The sequence below is a fragment of the Scyliorhinus torazame genome, chromosome 4, assembly GCF_047496885.1.
Source record: "Scyliorhinus torazame isolate Kashiwa2021f chromosome 4, sScyTor2.1, whole genome shotgun sequence".
In the NCBI taxonomy this organism is placed as follows: Eukaryota; Metazoa; Chordata; class Chondrichthyes; order Carcharhiniformes; family Scyliorhinidae; genus Scyliorhinus; species Scyliorhinus torazame.
This window is the reverse complement of record NC_092710.1, coordinates 73,951,099-73,972,733: the sequence shown is the minus strand read 5'-3', so window position 1 is coordinate 73,972,733 and position 21,635 is coordinate 73,951,099. Positions and strand designations below refer to the sequence as shown.

Here is a 21,635-nt window from a genome sequence, read left to right as displayed (position 1 = left end):
GATACAGAGTAAATCTCCCTCTACACTGTCCCCATCAAACATTCCCAGGACAGGCACAGCACGGGGTTAGATACAGAGTAAATCCCCCTCTACTCTGTCCCCATCAAACACTCCCAGGATAGGTGCCGCACGGGGTTAGATACAGAGTAAAGCTCCCTCTCCACTGTCCCCATCATACACTCCCAGGACAGGCACAGCACGGGGTTAGATACAGAGTAAATCCCCCTCTACACTGTCCCCATCAAACACTCCGAGGACAGGTACAGCACGGGGTTAGATACAGAGTAAAGCTCCCTCTACACTGTCCCCATCAAACACTCCCAGGACAGGTGCAGCACGGGGTTAGATACAGAGTAAAGCTCCCTCTACACTGTCACCATCAAACACTCCCAGGACAGGTACAGCACGGGGTTAGATACAGAGTAAAGCTCCCTCTACACTGTGCCCATCAAACACTCCCAGGACAGGTACAGCACGGGGTTAGATACAGAGTAAAGCTCCCTCTACACTGTCCCCATCAAACACTCCCAGGACAGGTGCAGCACGGGGTTAGATACAGAGTAAAGCTCCCTCTACACTGTCCCCATCAAACACTCCCAGGACAGGTACAGCACGGGGTTAGATACAGAGTAAAGCTCCCTTTACTCGGCCCAGTGTTGAACTCTCGGTTACTCACCGCCTGTTGCCAATTCGCCACACATTGCCCACTCAGACAGGCCCTCCCCAGGCCGCAGTCGGTCCCATCTGCCGCTGGGAGGTGCTTGCTGGCGTGGTGCCACTCGCCCTGTCGCCGGGCCATGCACCAGAGAATGCGACAGGGGTCGGTTTCCGGTCTCCAACGATGTCCCGGTCCAAATGTGAGGCGGCACTGCTGGTCTGCGTCGTAGTTTCTCCCAGCGAGAGGCTCGGACTCCGCCAGCGATACCAGGGGCTTGTTCAGCAGGCAGTCCGCTGTGAGTGGGGAGGGGAACGAGAGAGAGAGCCAGGATCAACCACCATGGAAAGGGAGGAATGCGAGCAAGAGACAAAAAGAGAGGGAGAGAGAGAGACCTGGTCAGCCATGAGGCAAATGGAGGATTTCGAGATAGAGAGATAGAGAGACAGAGCGACAGAGAGGATTTTGCGTAATATGTTGAGTTAAGAAACAGCAAGGGCCAAAAAATATTTGTGGTGTGTTGACAGACCACCAAATTGCAGTAGTAATGTTGGGAATAGCATTGCACAGGGAATCAGAGGGGAGCGTGATCAAAGAATATCTGTGATTATGGGTGACCTTAGTCTGCCTGTCGATTGGGTAAATCAAATTGGTACAATAGAGGGGAATTTCTGGGCTGTATACGCGATGGTTTTCTGGATCAACATTTCAAGGAATCAACAAGGGAACAGGGAATCTTTGACTGGGTGTTGTGCAATGAGAAAGGATTAGTTGGCAATCTAGTTGTGAAAGAACCCTTGAGGATGAGTGACCATAATATGATCAAATTCTTCATCAAGGTGGATAGTGAGGTAGTTAATTCTGAGGCCAAGGTCCTGAACCTCAATAAAGGTAAGGGGCGGGATTCTCCCCTACCCGGCGGGGCGGGGGGGTTCCGGCGTAACGAAGTGGCGGGAACCACTCCGGCGTCGGGAATTCTCCGCACCTTTAGGGGCCGAGCCCTCACCTTGAGGGGCTCGGCCCACGCCGGAGTGGTTTCCGCCCCGCCAGCTGGCGGGAAAGGCCTTTGGCGCCACGCCAGTCGGCGCTGAAAGGCCTTCGCCGGGCGACGCATGCGCGGGATCGTCAGCGGCCGCTCACGGCATCCCCGCGCATACGCCGGGGAGGGGGTCTCTTCCGCCTCCGCCATAGTGAAAACCATGGCAAAGGCGGAATAAAAAGCATGCCCCCACGGCACAGGCCCACCCGCGGATCGGTGGGCCCCAATCGCGGGCCAGGCCACCGTGGGGTGTAGCCACTTAAAATGGCTAACTCCCGATTTAAAATGGCGAACGGCAAAGGCTGATGGGAAAGTCAGCCAACAGGACACAAACGAGCAGCTGCAGGTTGTGGGTGTATTTACCTCTGGAAAGGCCAGACAAGTTCGATACCAGCAACCCTCAGCATAACAAACACCAGCCATCTGCATATTAATGAGCAATCCCCGGGAACAATGAGCAACATTTAGACACATAAAGCCAAACCAGACTCTTCGGCGCCAGCAGAAGCCTACACAAAGGGAGGTGAAGGACCACCTCAGGACCGCCCATCGATCAGGGAACTGCTCCAGCATTGGAGAAAATAGAACCAAGTGGAACCACTTGGGACCAGGTACAGGATCCGCCCCGAAAGGCGGGAAGCCCCTGGGGACTATAAGAATCAAGCCCAAGTTCAAATCCCCCTCTGCTTCTCTTCTTGACCGGGTCACTCAGCAACACGAACCAACCCTTGACAGTGACCGGTTCAGCCGCCGCTGAAATCGAGTAAATCTTACTTCAACACTCACTACGAGATAGGCGCTCCTAGCTACCGATCTGTACCAACTTCGAATCCCGCAGGCTCAGAACCCGAACTAAAGGCCATTCGTTTCCCTGACCTGGTGGGCCAGTTCCAAGTTAAGTATTGGCCTGTTAGTTGTAGAAGTAGCTTAGACGTAGAATTTGTACATGAGTAGCGATTACTGTGTATAATAAATGTGCTTTGATTTAAATCTTACTAAGCGGTGTATTGGATTATTGATCATTACTCGGACATGGACCTCGTGGCGGTATCAGAAAGATACCTGGCGACTCAAGAGCAAAGGTAACAAAACAGAGCAATGAAACTAAGGCAAAGTTAGCAACAGGGGGCATCCCCCGGGGCCAGATCTCCCTGCGCCCGCCCCAGGACCCCGGAACCTGCCCGTGCCGCCTTGTCCCGCCGGTAAGGTAGGCGGTTTAATCCACGCCGGCGGGCGAGGGTTGACAGCGGCGGGACTTCGGCCCATTGCGGGCCGGAGAATCGCCGGGGGTGGGCCCGCCGACCGGCGCGGCGCGAGTCCCGCCCCCGCTGAATCTCTGGTGGCGGAGAATTCGGGACACGGCAGGGGCGGGTTTCACGTCAACCCCCGGCGATTCTCCGACCCAGTGGGGGGTCGGAGAATCGCGCCCCAGAAGTCTGACAACACCAGGTTAAAGCCCAACAGGTTTGTTTCAAATCACTAGCTTTCTGAGCACTGCTCCTTCCTCAGGAGAACGAAGAGGTGGGTTCCAGAAGCATCTATATAGACAAAGTCAAAGATGCAAGACAATGCTTGGAATGCGAGCATTTGCAGGTAAATAAGTCTTTACAGATCCAGAGATGGGGTAAGCCAGGTTTAAGAGGTGTGAATTGTCTCAAGCCAGGACAGTTGGTAGGATTTCGCAGGCCAGATGGTGGGGGGTGAATGTAATGCAACATGAATCCCAGGTCCCGGTTGAGGCCGTACTCATTGGGGCAGCACGGTAGCCTTGTGGATAGCACAATTGCTTCACAGCGCCAGGGTCCCAGGTTCGATTCTGGCTTGGGTCACTGTCTGTGCGGAGTCTGCACATCCTCCCCGTGTGTGCGTGGGTTTCCTCCGGGTGCTCTGGTTTCCTCCAACAGTCCAAAGATGTGCAGGTTAGGTGGATTGGCCATGATAAATTGCCCTTAGTGTCCAAAATTGCCCTTAGTGGTGGGTGGGGTTACTGGGTTATGGGGATAGGGTGGCGGTGTTGACCTTGGGTAGGATGCTCTTTCCAAGAGCCGGTGTAGACTCGATGGGCCAAATGGCCTCCTTCTGCACTGTAAATTCTATGTTCTATGTTCTATGTGTGCGGAACTTGGCTCTAAGTTTCTGCTCGGCGATTTGCGTTGTCTCGCGTCCTGAAGGCCGCCTTGGAGAACGCTTACCCGGAGATCAGAGGCCGAATGCCCTTGACTGCTGAAGTGTTCCCCGACTGGAAGGGAACATTCCTGCCTGGTGATTGTTGTGCGATGTCCGTTCATCCGTTGTCGCAGGATCTGCATGGTCTCGCCAATGTACCACGCTTCGGGACATCCTTTCCTGCAGCGTATGAGGTAGACAACGTTGGCCGAGTCGCACGAGTATGTACCGCGTACCTGGTGGGTGGTGTTCTCACGTGTAATGATGGTACCCATGTCGATGATCTGGCATGTCTTGCAGAGATTGCCATGGCAGGGTTGTGTGGTGTCGTGGTCACTGTTCTGAAGACTGGGTAGTTTGCTGCAAAAAATGGTTCGTTTGAGGTTGCGCGGTTGTTTGAAGGCAAGTAGTGGGGGTGTGGGGATGACCTTGGCAAGGTGTTCATCTTCATCGATGACGTGTTGAAGGCTGTGAAGAAGATGTCGTTGTTTCTCTGCTCCAGGGAAGTACTGGACGACGAAGGGTATTCTGTCGGTTGTGCCCGTGTTTGTCATCTGAGGAGGTTGGTGCGGTTTTTCTGCTGTGGCCTGCAGCATTTAGAAAGCAGTGGTGTAATCAGACAAAGTCAGCGTGGATTTACGAAAGGAAAATCATGATTGACAAACCTACCAGAATTCTTTGAAGACGTAACTAGTAGAGTTGACCAGGGAGAACCGGTGGATGTGGTTTACCTAGACTTTCGGCAGGCTTTCAACAAGGTCTCACATAACAGATTAATATGTAAAGTTAAAGGGCATGGGATTATAGGTCGTGCCTTGAGATGGATAGGGAACTGGTGAGCAGACAGGAAGCAAAAAGTTGGAATAATTGTATCTTTTTCTGATTGGCAGGCAGTGACCAGTGGGGCAATGCAGGGATCCGTGCTAGGACCCCAACTGTTCACATTATATATTAATGATTCAGACAAGGGAACTAAATGCAGTATTTCCAAATTTGCAGATGATACAAAGTTGGGTGGGAGGGTGAGTTGTGAGGAGGATGCAGAGATTCTTCAGCGGGATTTGGACAGGCTGAGGGAGTGGGCACCATGCACAGTAGCACAGTGGTTAGCACTGTTGCTTCACAGCGCCAAGGACGCGGGTTTGATTCCCGGCTTGGGTCACTGTCAGTGCGGAGTCTGCACGTTCCCCCCCTTGTCTGCGTGGGTTTCCTCCGGGGGCTCCGGTTTCCTCCCACAAGTCCTGAAAGACGTGCTGTTAGGTGAATTGGACATTCTGAATTCTCCCTCTGTGTACCCGAACAGGCGCCGGAGTGTGGCGACTAGGAGAGTATCACAGTAACTTCATTGCAGTGTTAATGTGAGCTACTTGTGACAATAATAAAAGATTATTGTGGCAGATTTAGTATAATGTGGATAAATGTGAGGTGATCCACTTTGGTAGCAACAATAGGGAGGCAGGTTATTATTTGAATGGGTGTAAATTGAGATACTCAGCGAGACCTTGGTGTCCTCGTGTATCAGTCGCTGAAAGTTAGCGCACAGGTAGAGAGGCAGTAAAGAAGGCAAATGGTATGTTGGCCTTCATAGTGAGAGGCTTTGAGTATAGGATCAGAGATGTCTTACTGTTATTATGTCGGGCATTGGTGAGGCCACACCTGGGGTATTGTGTGAAGTTCTCCGTCCTTATCCGAGGAAGGATGTCCTTGCTATGGGGGGAGGGGGTGCAGCGAAGGTTTACCCGGCTGATTCCTGGGACGGCGGGACTGTCATATGAGGCGATACTCATATGAGGATTATTGGAGTTTAGACGAGTGAGAGGGGATTTCATTGAAACTTGCAAAATTCTAGCAGGATTAGACAGGGTAGATTCAGAAAGAATGTTCCTGATGGTGGGGGAGTCCAGAAATAGTTTGACGATAAGGGTAAATATTTAGGATTGAGGTGAGGAGAAATGTCTTCACCCAGAGAGTGGTGAATCTGTGGAATTCACGACCACAAAAAAGTAGTTTAGACGAAGGAATTAGATGTAGCTCCAGAGGCTAAAGGCATCACGGGATTTGAGGGGAAGGCGGGATCAGGGTATTGAACTCGATGATCAACCAGGAACATAATGAATGGCGGAGCAGGCTCGATGGGCCGAATGGCCTCCTCCTACTTCTATTTTCGATGTATGTTTCCATTCAAATGGAAGAATGAGAGAGCGAAAGAGACAGCGAGAGAGAAAGAGTGGGCGAGAAGGTGAACCACGATGCAAAGGGAGGAATGAGAAAGAGTGAGACAGAGAGAGAGAGAGAGAGAGAGGGTCAGCCGCCATGCAAATGGAGGGGTGAAAGAGAGACAGACAAGTGATACCGCCAATTCACTGTGAGACCGTGAGGACGAGTGAATATTGGGCTTTAATATCCATGAACTCGCCTGCCAGAGTCGGCTGTACAAATGAGTGCCACCCACAGGTGGCCGGACTATATATGGCCCCGGTGAGGGCGGAGCCAGAGGCGGAGCCCACCGGGGTTCCAGTACAGTACCTGGAAGTAGCCCGTATCATCACTTCCAGGTCATGGGTCACATCATGATACAGACAGTACAGACAGCTCATGCATTAGGTGAAATACATTCACCACAAGCCATAATGAGAGAAGAAAGAGAGAGCGAACAAGAGAAAGGCTAATCATGATGCAAAGTGAGGACTGAGAGAAAGAGAGAGAGGGACGGAGAACGAAAGAGGCATCTAGATCATCAGCGCAATTGCATTGTTTATCACAAAATCGCTGCACTCTCAATACCCCCTGCTGGGCGATGTAATAATAATAATCTTATTGTCACAAGTCGGCTTACACTACCACTGCAATGAAGTTACTGTGAAAAGCCCCTAGTCGCCACATTCCGGCGCCTGTTCGGGTACAGTGAGGGAGGATTCAGAATGTCCAATTCACCGAACAAACTTGTGGGAGGAAACCTGGAGCGCCCGGAGGAAACCCACGCAGACACGGGGAGAACGTGCAGACTCCGCACAGACAGTGACCCAAGCCGAGAATCGAACCTGGGACCCTGGAGCTGTGAAGCAACAGTGCTAACCACTGCGCTACCGTGTCGGCCAGATGTTGTACATTTCTAGCGGGGTCTACACAAGCCCAACATTTACAGGAATGTGCGGCATAGACCCCATTGGGAAATAGTGTCGGGGCAGAGTCAGGGTTGGAGGCGGCCTTGTCCCCATTTTCCGCACCAGCAGTTTTGGGGTAAATGTAAGTGTTTGAATGCGAGCTGGATGGCGGTGAATGGATTGCGAGGTCAGCTGGTTAGTGGCTGACAGATTGAACAAGTCACTGGGGAGTAGAGGGGGATGAAGTTGCTGGGTGAGGCGGTTTGATGGGTAGGGTGGGGGTGAGTGGGAAAGGGCAGAGGTGGGCAGGCAGTCGATAGTGTAAGTGGGTGGGTGGGCAAATAGAGAGATGGGCTAGCTGTGTGAATAGCAGGTAGTGGGGGAGGGTCAGGTGATTAAGCAGCAAGCAGGGTCGAGGGAGGTTCAGTGCGGTGCGAGGTGGTGTAGTTGGATTGGCGGAGTTTAGCCGGGTCAGGAGATCAGACACTGCAGCACTCCCTCAGTACTGACCCTCTGACAGTGCAGCACTCCCTCAGTACTGACCCTCTGACAGTGCAGCACTCCCTCAGTACTGACCCTCTGATAGTGCAGCACTCCCTCAGTACTGACCCTCTGACAGTGCAGTACTCCCTCAGTGCTGACCCTCTGACAGTGCAGCACTCCCTCAGTACTGACTCTCTGATAGTGCAGCACTCCCTCAGTACTGACCCTCTGACAGTGCAGCACTCCCTCAGTACTGACTCTCTGACAGTGCAGCACTCCCTCAGTACTGGCCCTCTGATAGTGCAGCACTCCCTCAGTACTGACCCTCTGACAGTGCAACGCTCCCTCAGTACTGACCCTCTGACAATGCAGCTCTCCCTCAGTACTGACCCTCTGCAGTGCAGCACTCCCTCAGTACTGACCCTCTGACAGTGCAGCACTCCCTCAGTACTGACGCTCTGACAGTGCAACGCTCCCTCAGTACTGACCGTCTGACACTGCAGCACTCCCTCAGTACTGACCGCCTGACAGTGCAGCACTCCCTCAGAACTGACCGTCTGACACTGCAGCACTCCCTCAGTACTGACCCTCTGACAGTGCGGCACTCCCTCAGCACTGACCCTCTGACAGTGCAGCACTCCCTCAGCACTGACCCTCTGACAGTGCAGCACTCCCTCAGTACTGACCCTCTGACAGTGCAGCACTCCCTCAGTACAGACCCTCTGACAGTGCAGCACTCCCTCAGTACTGACACTCTGACACTGCAGCACTCCCTCAGTACTGACCCTCTGACAGTGCAGCACTCCCTCAGCACTGACCCTCTGACAATGAAGCACTCCCTCAGAACTTACTCTCTGACAGTGCAGCTCTCCCTCAGTACTGACCCTCCGACCGTGCAGCACTCCCACAGTACTGACCCTCTGACAGTGCAGCATTCCCTCAGTACTGACCCTCTGACAGTGCAGCCCTCCCTCAGTACTGACTATCTGACAGTGCAGCACTCACTCAGTACTGACCCTCTGACAGTTCGGTGCTCCCTCAGTACTGACTCTCTGACAGTTCAGCACTCCCTCAGTACTGACTCTCTGACAGTGCAGCACTCCCTCAGTACTGACCCTCTGACAGTGCAGCACACCCTCAGTACTGACCCTCTGACAGTGCAGCACTCCCTCAGTACAGACCCTTTGACAGTGCAGCACACCCTCAGTACTGACTCTCTGACAGTGCAGCACTCCCTCAGTACTGACCCTCTGACAGTGCAGCACTCCTTCAGTACTAACCCTCTGACAGTGGAGCGCTCCCTCAGTACGGACCCTCTGACAGTGCAGCACTTCCTCAGTATTGACTCTCTGTCAGTGCAGCACTCCCTCTGTACTGACCCTCTGACAGTGCAGCACTCCCTCAGTACTGACCCTCTGACAGTGCAGCGCTCCCTCAGTACTGACCGTCTGACACTGCAGCACTCCCTCAGTACTGACCGCCTGACAGTGCAGCACTCCCTCAGAACTGACCGTCTGACAGTGCAGCACTCCCTCAGTACTGACCCTCTGACAGTGCGGCACTCCCTCAGTACTGACCCTCTGACAGTGCGGCACTCCCTCAGTACTGACCCTCTGACAGTGCAGCACTCCCTCAGTACTGACCCTCTGACAGTGCAGCACTCCCTCAGTACTGACCCTCTGACACTGCAGCACTCCCACAGTACTGACCCTCTGACAGTGCAGCATTCCCTCAGTACTGACCCTCTGACATTGCAGCACTACCTCAGTACTGACTCTCTGACAGTGCAGCACTCCCTCAGTACTGACCCTCTGACCGTGCAGCACTCCCATAGTACTGACCCCCTGACAGTGCAGCACTCCTTCAGTACTGACCCTCTGACAGTGCAGCAATCCCTCAGTACTGACCCGCTGACAGTGCAGCACTCCCTCAGTCCTGACCCTCTGACAGTGCAGCACTCCCTCAGTACTGACCTTCTGACAGTGCAGCACTCACTCAGTACTGACCCTCTGACAGTGCAGTACGCCCTCAGTACTGACCCTCTGACAGTGCAACACTCCCTCAGTACTGACCCTCTGACACTGCAGCACTCCCTCAGTACTGACCCACTTACAGTGCAGCCCTCCCCAGTACTGACTCTCTGACAGTTCAGCACTCCCTCAGTACTGACCCTCTGACATTTCGGTGCTCCCTCAGTACTGACTATCTGACAGTGCGGCGCTCCCTCAGTACTGACTCTCTGACAGTGCAGCAGTACCTCAGTACTGACCCTCCGACAGTGGAGCACTCCCTCAGTACTGACTCTCTGACAGTGCAGCAGTCCCTCAGTACTGACCCTCTGACAGTGCAGCACTCCCTCAGTACTGACTCTCTGACTTTGCAGCGCTCCCTCAGTACTGACTCTCTGACTGTGCGGCGCTCCCTCAGTACTGACTCTCTGAAAGTGCAGCAGTCCCTCAGTTCTGACCCTCCGACAGTGGAGCACTCCCTCAGTACGGACCCTCTGACAGTGCAGCACTCCCTCAGTACTGACCGTCTGACAGTGCAACGCTCCCTCAGTACTGACCCTCTGACAGTGCAGCACTCCCTCAGTACTGACCCTCTGACAGTGCAGCACTCCCTCAGTACTGACCCTCTGACAGTGCAGCACTCCCTCAGTACTGACCCTCTGACAGTGCAGCACTCCCTCAGTACTGACCCTCTGACAGTGCAGCTCTCCCTCAGTACTGACTCTCTGACAGTGCAGCACTTCCTCAGCACTGACCCTTTGACAGTGCAGCACTCCCTCAGTACTAACCCTCTGACAGTGCAGCGCACCCTCAGTACGGACCCTCTGACAGTGCAGCATTTCCTCAGTACTGACCCTCTGACAGTGCAGCGCTCCCTCAGTACTGACCCTCTGATAGTGCAACGCTCCCTCAGTACTGACCCTCTGACAATGCAGCTCTCCCTCAGTACTGACCCTCTGCAGTGCAGCACTCCCTCAGTACTGACCCTCTGACAGTGCAGCACTCCCTCAGTACTGACTCTCTGACAGTGCGGCGCTCCCTCAGTACTGACCCTCTGACAGTGCAGCACTCCCTCAGTACTGACCCTCTGACAGTGCAGCACTCCCTCAGTACTGACTCTCTGACAGTGCAACGCTCCCTCAGTACTGACCGTCTGACACTGCAGCACTCCCTCAGTACTGACCGCCTGACAGTGCAGCACTCCTCAGAACTGACCGTCTGACACTGCAGCACTCCCTCAGTACTGACCCTCTGACAGTGCGGCACTCCCTCAGTACTGACCCTCTGACAGTGCAGCACTCCCTCAGTACTGACCCTCTGACAGTGCAGCACTCCCTCAGTACTGACCCTCTGACAGTGCAGCTCTCCCTCAGTACTGACTCTCTGACAGTGCAGCACTTCCTCAGCACTGACTCTTTGACAGTGCAGCACTCCCTCAGTACTAACCCTCTGACAGTGCAGCGCACCCTCAGTACGGACCCTCTGACAGTGCAGCACTTCCTCAGTACTGACCCTCTGACAGTGCAGCGCTCCCTCAGTACTGACCCTCTGATAGTGCAACGCTCCCTCAGTACTGACCCTCTGACAATGCAGCTCTCCCTCAGTACTGACCCTCTGCAGTGCAGCACTCCCTCAGTACTGACCCTCTGACAGTGCAGCACTCCCTCAGTACTGACTCTCTGACAGTGCGGCGCTCCCTCAGTACTGACCCTCTGACAGTGCAGCACTCCCTCAGTACTGACCCTCTGACAGTGCAGCACTCCCTCAGTACTGACTCTCTGACAGTGCAACGCTCCCTCAGTACTGACCGTCTGACACTGCAGCACTCCCTCAGTACTGACCGCCTGACAGTGCAGCACTCCTCAGAACTGACCGTCTGACACTGCAGCACTCCCTCAGTACTGACCCTCTGACAATGCGGCACTCCCTCAGTACTGACCCTCTGACAGTGCAGCACTCCCTCAGCATTGACCCTCTGACAGTGCAGCACTCCCTCAGTACTGACCCTCTGACAGTGCAGCACTCCCTCAGTACAGACCCTCTGACAGTGCAGCACTCCCTCAGTACTGACACTCTGACACTGCAGCACTCCCTCAGTACTGACCCTCTGACAGTGCAGCACTCCCTCAGCACTGACCCTCTGACAATGAAGCACTCCCTCAGTACTTACTCTCTGACAGTGCAGCTCTCCCTCAGTACTGACCCTCCGACCGTGCAGCACTCCCACAGTACTGACCCTCTGACAGTTCGGTGCTCCCTCAGTACTGACCCTCTGACAGTGCAGCACTCCCTCAGTACAGACCCTTTGACAGTGCAGCACACCCTCAGTACTGACTCTCTGACAGTGCAGCACTCCCTCAGTACTGACCCTCTGACAGTGCAGCACTCCTTCAGTACTAACCCTCTGACAGTGGAGCGCTCCCTCAGTACGGACCCTCTGACAGTGCAGCACTTCCTCAGTACTGACTCTCTGTCAGTGCAGCACTCCCTCTGTACTGACCCTCTGACAGTACAGCACTCCCTCAGTACTGACCCTCTGACAGTGCAACGCTCCCTCAGTACTGACCCTCTGACAATGCAGCTCTCCCTCAGTACTGACCCTCTGCAGTGCAGCACTCCCTCAGAACTGACCCTCTGACAGTGCAGCACTCCCTCAGTACTGACCCTCTGACAGTGCAGCGCTCGCTCAGTACTGACCGTCTGACACTGCAGCACTCCCTCAGAACTGACCGTCTGACACTGCAGCACTCCCTCAGTACTGACCCTCTGACAGTGCGGCACTCCCTCAGTACTGACCCTCTGAAAGTGCAGCACTCCCTCAGTACTGACCCTCTGACAGTGCGGCACTCCCTCAGTACTGACCCTCTGACACTGCAGCACTCCCTCAGTACTGACCCTCTGACAGTGCGGCACTCCCTCAGTACTGACCCTCTGAAAGTGCAGCATTCCCTCAGTACTGACCCTCTGACATTGCAGCACTACCTCAGTACTGACTCTCTGACAGTGCAGCACTCCCTCAGTACTGACCCTCTGACCGTGCAGCACTCCCATAGTACTAACCCCCTGACAGTGCAGCACTCCTTCAGTACTGACCCTCTGACAGTGCAGCAATCCCTCAGTACTGACCCGCTGACAGTGCAGCACTCCCTCATTCCTGACCCTCTGACAGTGCAGCACTCACTCAGTACTGACCCTCTGACAGTGCAGTACGCCCTCAGTACTGACCCTCTGACAGTGCAACACTCCCCCAGTACTGACTCTCTGACAGTTCAGCACTCCCTCCGTACTGACCCTCTGACATTTCGGTGCTCCCTCAGTACTGACTCTCTGACAGTGCGGCGCTCCCTCAGTACTGACTCTCTGACAGTGCAGCAGTACCTCAGTACTGACCCTCCGACAGTGGAGCACTCCCTCAGTACTGACTCTCTGACAGTGCAGCAGTCCCTCAGTACTGACCCTCTGACAGTGCAGCACTCCCTCAGTACTGACTCTCTGACTTTGCAGCGCTCCCTCAGTACTGACTCTCTGAAAGTGCAGCAGTCCCTCAGTTCTGACCCTCCGACAGTGGAGCACTCCCTCAGTACGGACCCTCTGACAGTGCAGCACTCCCTCAGTACAGACCCTCTGACAGTGCAACGCTCCCTCAGTACTGACCCTCTGACAGTGCAATGCTCCCTCAGTACTGACCCTCTGACAGTGCAGCACTCCCTCAGTACTGACTCTCTGACAGTGCAGCACTCCCTCAGTACTGACCCTCTGACAGTGCAGCAATCCCTCAGTACTGACCCTCTGAAAGTGCAGCGCTCCATCAGCACAGACCCTCTGACAGTGCAGCGCTGCCTCAGTACTGCCCCTCTGACAGTGCAGCACTCCCTCAGTACTGACTCTCTGAAAGTGCAGCAGTCTCTCAGTTCTGACCCTCCGACAGTGGAGCACTCCCTCAGTACGGACCCTCTGACAGTGCAGCAGTCCCTCAGAACTAACCCTCTGACAGTGCAGCGCACCCTCAGTACGGACCCTCTGACAGTGCAGCACTTCCTCAGTACTGACTCTCTGACAATGCAGCTCTCCCTCAGTACTGACCCTCTGCAGTGCAGCACTCCCTCAGTACTGACCCTCTGATAGTGCAGCACTCCCTCAGTACTGACCCTCTGACAGTGCAACGCTCCCTCAGTACTGACCCTCTGACAGTGCAACGCTCCCTCAGTACTGACCGTCTGACACTGCAGCACTCCCTCAGTACTGACCGCCTGACAGTGCAGCACTCCCTCAGAACTGACCGTCTGACACTGCAGCACTCCCTCAGTACTGACCCTCTGACAGTGCGGCACTCCCTCAGTACTGACCCTCTGACAGTGCAGCACTCCCTCAGCATTGACCCTCTGACAGTGCAGCACTCCCTCAGTACTGACCCTCTGACAGTGCAGCACTCCCTCAGTACAGACCCTCTGACAGTGCAGCACTCCCTCAGTACTGACACTCTGACACTGCAGCACTCCCTCAGCGCTGACCCTCTGACAATGAAGCACTCCCTCAGTACTTACTCTCTGACAGTGCAGCTCTCCCTCAGTACTGACCCTCCGACCGTGCAGCACTCCCTCAGTACTGACCCTCTGACAGTGCAGCACTCCCTCAGTACTGACCCTCTGACAGTGCAGCACTCCCTCAGTACTGACCCTCTGACAGTGCAGCGCTCCCTCAGTACTGACCGTCTGACACTGCAGCACTCCCACAGTACTGACCCTCTGACAGTGCAGCACTCCCTCAGTACTGACCCTCTGACAGTGCAGCACTCCCTCAGAACTGACCGTCTGACACTGCAGCACTCCCTCAGTACTGACTCTCTGACAGTGCAGCACTCCCTCAGTACTGACCCCCTGACAGTGCAGCACTACTTCAGTACTGACCCTCTGACAGTGCAGCGCTCCCTCAGTACTGACCCACTGACAGTGCAGCACTCCCTCAGTCCTTACCCTCTGACAGTGCAGCACTCCCACAGTACTGACCCTCTGACAGTGCAGCACACACTCAGTACTGACCCTCTGACAGTGCAGCACTCCCTCAGTACTGACCCTCTGACAGTGCAGCACTCCCTCAGTACTGACCCTCTGACAGTGCAACACTCCCTCAGTACTGACCCTCTGACAGTGCAGCACTCCCTCAGTACTGACCCTCTGACTGTGCAGCACTCCCTCAGTACTGACCCTCTGACAGTGCAACACTCCCTCAGTACTGACGCTCTGACAGTGCAGCACTCCCTCAGTACTGACCCTCTGACAGTGCAACACTCCCTCAGTACTGACCCTCTGACAGTGCAACACTCCCTCAGTACTGACCCTCTGACAGTGCAGCACTCCCTCAGTACTGACCCTCTGACAGTGCAGCACTCCCTCAGTACTGACCCTCTGACAGTGCAGCACTCCCTCAGTACTGACCCTCTGACAGTGCAACACCCGCTCAGTACTGACCCTCTGACAGTGCAGCACTCCCTCAGTACTGACCCTCTGACAGTGCAGCACTCCCTCAGTACTGACCCTCTGACAGTGCAGCACTCCCTCAGTACTGACCCTCTGACAGTGCAGCACTCCCTCAGTACTGTCCCTTTGACAGTGCAGCACTCCCTCAGTACTGACCCTCTGACAGTGCAGCACTCCCTCAGTACTGACCGTCTGACACTGCAGCACTCCCTCAGTACTGACCCTCTGACAGTGCGGCACTCCCTCAGTACTGACCCTCTGACAGTGCAGCACTCCCTCAGCATTGACCCTCTGACAGTGCAGCACTCCCTCAGTACTGACCCTCTGACAGTGCAGCACTCCCTCAGTACAGACCCTCTGACAGTGCAGCACTCCCTCAGCATTGACCCTCTGACAGTGCAGCACTCCCTCAGTACTGACCCTCTGACAGTGCAGCACTCCCTCAGTACAGACCCTCTGACAGTGCAGCACTCCCTCAGTACTGACACTCTGACACTGCAGCAGTCCCTCAGCACTGACCCTCTGACAATGAAGCACTCCCTCAGTACTTACTCTCTGACAGTGCAGCTCTCCCTCAGTACTGACCCTCTGACAGTGCAGCTCTCCCTCAGTACTGACCGTCTGACACTGCAGCACTCCCTCAGTACTGACCGCCTGACAGTGCAGCACTCCCTCAGAACTGACCGTCTGACACTGCAGCACTCCCTCAGTACTGACCCTCTGACAGTGCGGCACTCCCTCAGTACTGACCCTCTGACAGTGCAGCACTCCCTCAGCATTGACCCTCTGACAGTGCAGCACTCCCTCAGTACTGACCCTCTGACAGTGCAGCACTCCCTCAGTACAGACTCTCTGACAGTGCAGCACTCCCTCAGTACTGACACTCTGACACTGCAGCACTCCCTCAGTACTGACCCTTTGACAGTGCAGCACTCCCTCAGCACTGACCCTCTGACAATGAAGCACTCCCTCAGTACTTACTCTCTGACAGTGCAGCTCTCCCTCAGTCCTGACCTTCCGACCGTGCAGCACTCCCACAGTACTGACCCTCTGACAGTGCAGCGCTCCCTCAGTACTGACCCTCTGACAGTGCAGCCCTCCCTCAGTACTGACTATCTGACAGTGCAGCACTCACTCAGTACTGACCCTCTGACAGTTCGGTGCTCCCTCAGTACTGACTCTCTGACAGTGCAGCACTCCCTCAGTACTGACTCTCTGACAGTGCAGCACTCCCTCAGTACTGACCCTCTGACAGTGCAGCACTCCCTCAGTACAGACCCTTTGACAGTGCAGCACACCCTCAGTACTGACTCTCTGACAGTGCAGCACTCCTTCAGTACTAACCCTCTGACAGTGGAGCGCTCCCTCAGTACGGACCCTCTGACAGTGCAGCACTTCCTCAGTACTGACTCTCTGTCAGTGCAGCACTCAGTCTGTACTGACCCTCTGACAGTGCAGCACTCCCTCAGTACTGACCCTCTGACAGTGCAACGCTCCCTCAGTACTGACCCTCTGACAATGCAGCTCTCCCTCAGTACTGACCCTCTGCAGTGCAGCACTCCCTCAGAACTGACCCTCTGACAGTGCAGCACTCCCTCAGTACTGACCCTCTGACAGTGCAGCGCTCCCTCAGTACTGACCGTCTGACACTGCAGCACTCCCTCAGTACTGACCGCCTGACAGTGCAGCACTCCCTCAGAACTGACCATCTGACACTGCAGCACTCCCTCAGTACTGACCCTCTGACAGTGCGGCACTCCCTCAGTACTGACCCTCTGACAGTGCAGCACTCCCTCAGTACTGACCCTCTGACAGTGCAGCACTCCCTCAGTACTGACCCTCTGACACTGCAGCACTCCCACAGTACTGACCCTCTGACAGTGCAGCATTCCCTCAGTACTGACCCTCTGACATTGCAGCACTACCTCAGTACTGACTCTCTGACAGTGCAGCACTCCCTCAGTACTGACCCTCTGACCGTGCAGCACTCCCATAGTTCTGACCCCCTGACAGTGCAGCACTCCTTCAGTACTGACCCTCTGACAGTGCAGCAATCCCTCAGTACTGACCCGCTGACAGTGCAGCACTCCCTCAGTCCTGACCCTCTGACAGTGCAGCACTCCCTCAGTACTGTCCTTCTGACAGTGCAGCACTCACTCAGTACTGACCCTCTGACAGTGCAGTACGCCCTCAGTACTGACCCTCTGACAGTGCAACACTCCCTCAGTACTGACCCTCTGACACTGCAGCACTCCCTCAGTACTGACCCTCTTACAGTGCAGCCCTCCCCCAGTACTGACTCTCTGACAGTTCAGCACTCCCTCAGTACTGACCCTCTGACATTTCGGTGCTCCCTCAGTACTGACTCTCTGACAGTGCGGCGCTCCCTCAGTACTGACTCTCTGACAGTGCAGCACTCCCTCAGTACTGACCCTCTGACAGTGCAGCAATCCCTCAGTACTGACCCTCTGAAAGTGCAGCGCTCCATCAGCACAGACCCTCTGACAGTGCAGCGCTGCCTCAGTACTGCCCCTCTGACAGTGCAGCACTCCCTCAGTACTGACTCTCTGAAAGTGCAGCAGTCTCTCAGTTCTGACCCTCCGACAGTGGAGCACTCCCTCAGTACGGACCCTCTGACAGTGCAGCAGTCCCTCAGTACTGACCCTCTGACAGTGCAGCGCTCCCTCAGTACTGACCGTCTGACACTGCAGCACTCCCTCAGTACTGACCCTCTGACAGTGCAGCACTCCCTCAGTACTGACCCTCTGACAGTGCAGCACTCCCTCAGTACTGACCCTCTGACAGTGCAGCGCTCCCTCAGTACTGACCGTCTGACACTGCAGCACTCCCTCAGTACTGCCCCTCTGACAGTGCAGCACTCCCTCAGTACTGACCCTCTGACAGTGCAGCACTCCCTCAGAACTGACCGTCTGACACTGCAGCACTCCCTCAGTACTGACTCTCTGACAGTGCAGCACTCCCTCAGTACTGACTCTCTGACAGTGCAGCACTCCCTCAGTACTGACTCTCTGACACTGCAGCACTCCCTCAGTACTGACTCTCTGACAGTGCAGCACTCCCTCAGTACTGACTCTCTGACACTGCAGCACTCCCTCAGTACTGACTCTCTGACAGTGCAGCACTCCCTCAGTACTGACCCCCTGACAGTGCAGCACTACTTCAGTACTGACCCTCTGACAGTGCAGCGCTCCCTCAGTACTGACCCTCTGACAGTGCGGCACTCCCTCAGTACTGACCCTCTGACACTGCAGCACTCCCTCAGTACTGACCCTCTGACAGTGCGGCACTCCCTCAGTACTGACCCTCTGAAAGTGCAGCATTCCCTCAGTACTGACCCTCTGACATTGCAGCACTACCTCAGTACTGACTCTCTGACAGTGCAGCACTCCCTCAGTACTGACCCTCTGACCGTGCAGCACTCCCATAGTACTAACCCCCTGACAGTGCAGCACTCCTTCAGTACTGACCCTCTGACAGTGCAGCAATCCCTCAGTACTGACCCGCTGACAGTGCAGCACTCCCTCATTCCTGACCCTCTGACAGTGCAGCACTCACTCAGTACTGACCCTCTGACAGTGCAGTACGCCCTCAGTACTGACCCTCTGACAGTGCAACACTCCCCCAGTACTGACTCTCTGACAGTTCAGCACTCCCTCCGTACTGACCCTCTGACATTTCGGTGCTCCCTCAGTACTGACTCTCTGACAGTGCGGCGCTCCCTCAGTACTGACTCTCTGACAGTGCAGCAGTACCTCAGTACTGACCCTCCGACAGTGGAGCACTCCCTCAGTACTGACTCTCTGACAGTGCAGCAGTCCCTCAGTACTGACCCTCTGACAGTGCAGCACTCCCTCAGTACTGACTCTCTGACTTTGCAGCGCTCCCTCAGTACTGAATCTCTGACTGTGCGGCGCTCCCTCAGTACTGACTCTCTGAAAGTGCAGCAGTCCCTCAGTTCTGACCCTCCGACAGTGGAGCACTCCCTCAGTACGGACCCTCTGACAGTGCAGCACTCCCTCAGTACAGACCCTCTGACAGTGCAACGCTCCCTCAGTACTGACCCTCTGACAGTGCAACGCTCCCTCAGTACTGACCCTCTGACAGTGCAGCACTCCCTCAGTACTGACTCTCTGACAGTGCAGCACTCCCTCAGTACTGACCCTCTGACAGTGCAGCAATCCCTCAGTACTGACCCTCTGAAAGTGCAGCGCTCCATCAGCACAGACCCTCTGACAGTGCAGCGCTGCCTCAGTACTGCCCCTCTGACAGTGCAGCACTCCCTCAGTACTGACTCTCTGAAAGTGCAGCAGTCTCTCAGTTCTGACCCTCCGACAGTGGAGCACTCCCTCAGTACGGACCCTCTGACAGTGCAGCAGTCCCTCAGTACGGACCCTCTGACAGTGCAGCACTTCCTCAGTACTGACTCTCTGACAATGCAGCTCTCCCTCAGTACTGACCCTCTGCAGTGCAGCACTCCCTCAGTACTGACCCTCTGATAGTGCAGCACTCCCTCAGTACTGACCCTCTGACAGTGCAACGCTCCCTCAGTACTGACCCTCTGACAGTGCAACGCTCCCTCAGTACTGACCGTCTGACACTGCAGCACTCCCTCAGTACTGACCGCCTGACAGTGCAGCACTCCCTCAGAAATGACCGTCTGACACTGCAGCACTCCCTCAGTACTGACCCTCTGACAGTGCGGCACTCCCTCAGTACTGACCCTCTGACAGTGCAGCACTCCCTCAGCATTGACCCGCTGACAGTGCAGCACTCCCTCAGTACTGACCCTCTGACAGTGCAGCACTCCCTCAGGACAGACCCTCTGACAGTGCAGCACTCCCTCAGCATTGACCCTCTGACAGTGCAGCACTCCCTCAGTACTGACCCTCTGACAGTGCAGCACTCCCTCAGTACAGACCCTCTGACAGTGCAGCACTCCCTCAGTACTGACACTCTGACACTGCAGCACTCCCTCAGCGCTGACCCTCTGACAATGAAGCACTCCCTCAGTACTTACTCTCTGACAGTGCAGCTCTCCCTCAGTACTGACCCTCCGACCGTGCAGCACTCCCTCAGTACTGACCCTCTGACAGTGCAGCACTCCCTCAGTACTGACCCTCTGACAGTGCAGCACTCCCTCAGTACTGACCCTCTGACAGTGCAGCGCTCCCTCAGTACTGACCGTCTGACACTGCAGCACTCCCACAGTACTGACCCTCTGACAGTGCAGCACTCCCTCAGTACTGACCCTCTGACAGTGCAGCACTCCCTCAGAACTGACCGTCTGACACTGCAGCACTCCCTCAGTACTGACTCTCTGACAGTGCAGCACTCCCTCAGTACTGACCCCCTGACAGTGCAGCACTACTTCAGTACTGACCCTCTGACAGTGCAGCGCTCCCTCAGTACTGACCCACTGACAGTGCAGCACTCCCTCAGTCCTTACCCTCTGACAGTGCAGCACTCCCACAGTACTGACCCTCTGACAGTGCAGCACACACTCATTACTGACCCTCTGACAGTGCAGCACTCCCTCAGTACTGACCCTCTGACAGTGCAGCACTCCCTCAGTACTGACCCTCTGACAGTGCAGCACTCCCTCAGTACTGACCCTCTGACTGTGCAGCACTCCCTCAGTACTGACCCTCTGACAGTGCAACACTCCCTCAGTACTGACGCTCTGACAGTGCAGCACTCCCTCAGTACTGACCCTCTGACAGTGCAACACTCCCTCAGTACTGACCCTCTGACAGTGCAACACTCCCTCAGTACTGACCCTCTGACAGTGCAGCACTCCCTCAGTACTGACCCTCTGACAGTGCAGCACTCCCTCAGTACTGACCCTCTGACAGTGCAGCACTCCCTCAGTACTGACCCTCTGACAGTGCAACACCCGCTCAGTACTGACCCTCTGACAGTGCAGCACTCCCTCAGTACTGAACCTCTGACAGTGCAGCACTCCCTCAGTACTGACCCTCTGACAGTGCAGCACTCCCTCAGTACTGACCCTCTGACAGTGCAGCACTCCCTCAGTACTGTCCCTTTGACAGTGCAGCACTCCCTCAGTACTGACCCTCTGACAGTGCAGCACTCCCTCAGTACTGACCGTCTGACACTGCAGCACTCCCTCAGTACTGACCCTCTGACAGTGCGGCACTCCCTCAGTACTGACCCTCTGACAGTGCAGCACTCCCTCAGCATTGACCCTCTGACAGTGCAGCACTCCCTCAGTACTGACCCTCTGACAGTGCAGCACTCCCTCAGTACAGACCCTCTGACAGTGCAGCACTCCCTCAGCATTGACCCTCTGACAGTGCAGCACTCCCTCAGTACTGACCCTCTGACAGTGCAGCACTCCCTCAGTACAGACCCTCTGACAGTGCAGCACTCCCTCAGTACTGACACTCTGACACTGCAGCACTCCCTCAGCACTGACCCTCTGACAATGAAGCACTCCCTCAGTACTTACTCTCTGACAGTGCAGCTCTCCCTCAGTACTGACCCTCTGACAGTGCAGCTCTCCCTCAGTACTGACCGTCTGACACTGCAGCACTCCCTCAGTACTGACCGCCTGACAGTGCAGCACTCCCTCAGAACTGACCGTCTGACACTGCAGCACTCCCTCAGTACTGACCCTCTGACAGTGCGGCACTCCCTCAGTACTGACCCTCTGACAGTGCA

General features: G+C 55.3%; 1 protein-coding gene across 1 annotated transcript in view; it reads right to left on the bottom strand.

Moving 5' to 3' along the window:
• Positions 1–21,635, bottom strand: part of LOC140410303 (A disintegrin and metalloproteinase with thrombospondin motifs 4-like) — a 406,325-nt gene that overhangs the window by 203,844 nt on the left and 180,846 nt on the right. The window contains exon 4 of the mRNA XM_072498283.1: positions 677–951. Coding sequence (XP_072354384.1) covers positions 677–951 — 275 coding nt within the window. The remainder of the gene's footprint in view (positions 1–676; positions 952–21,635) is intronic.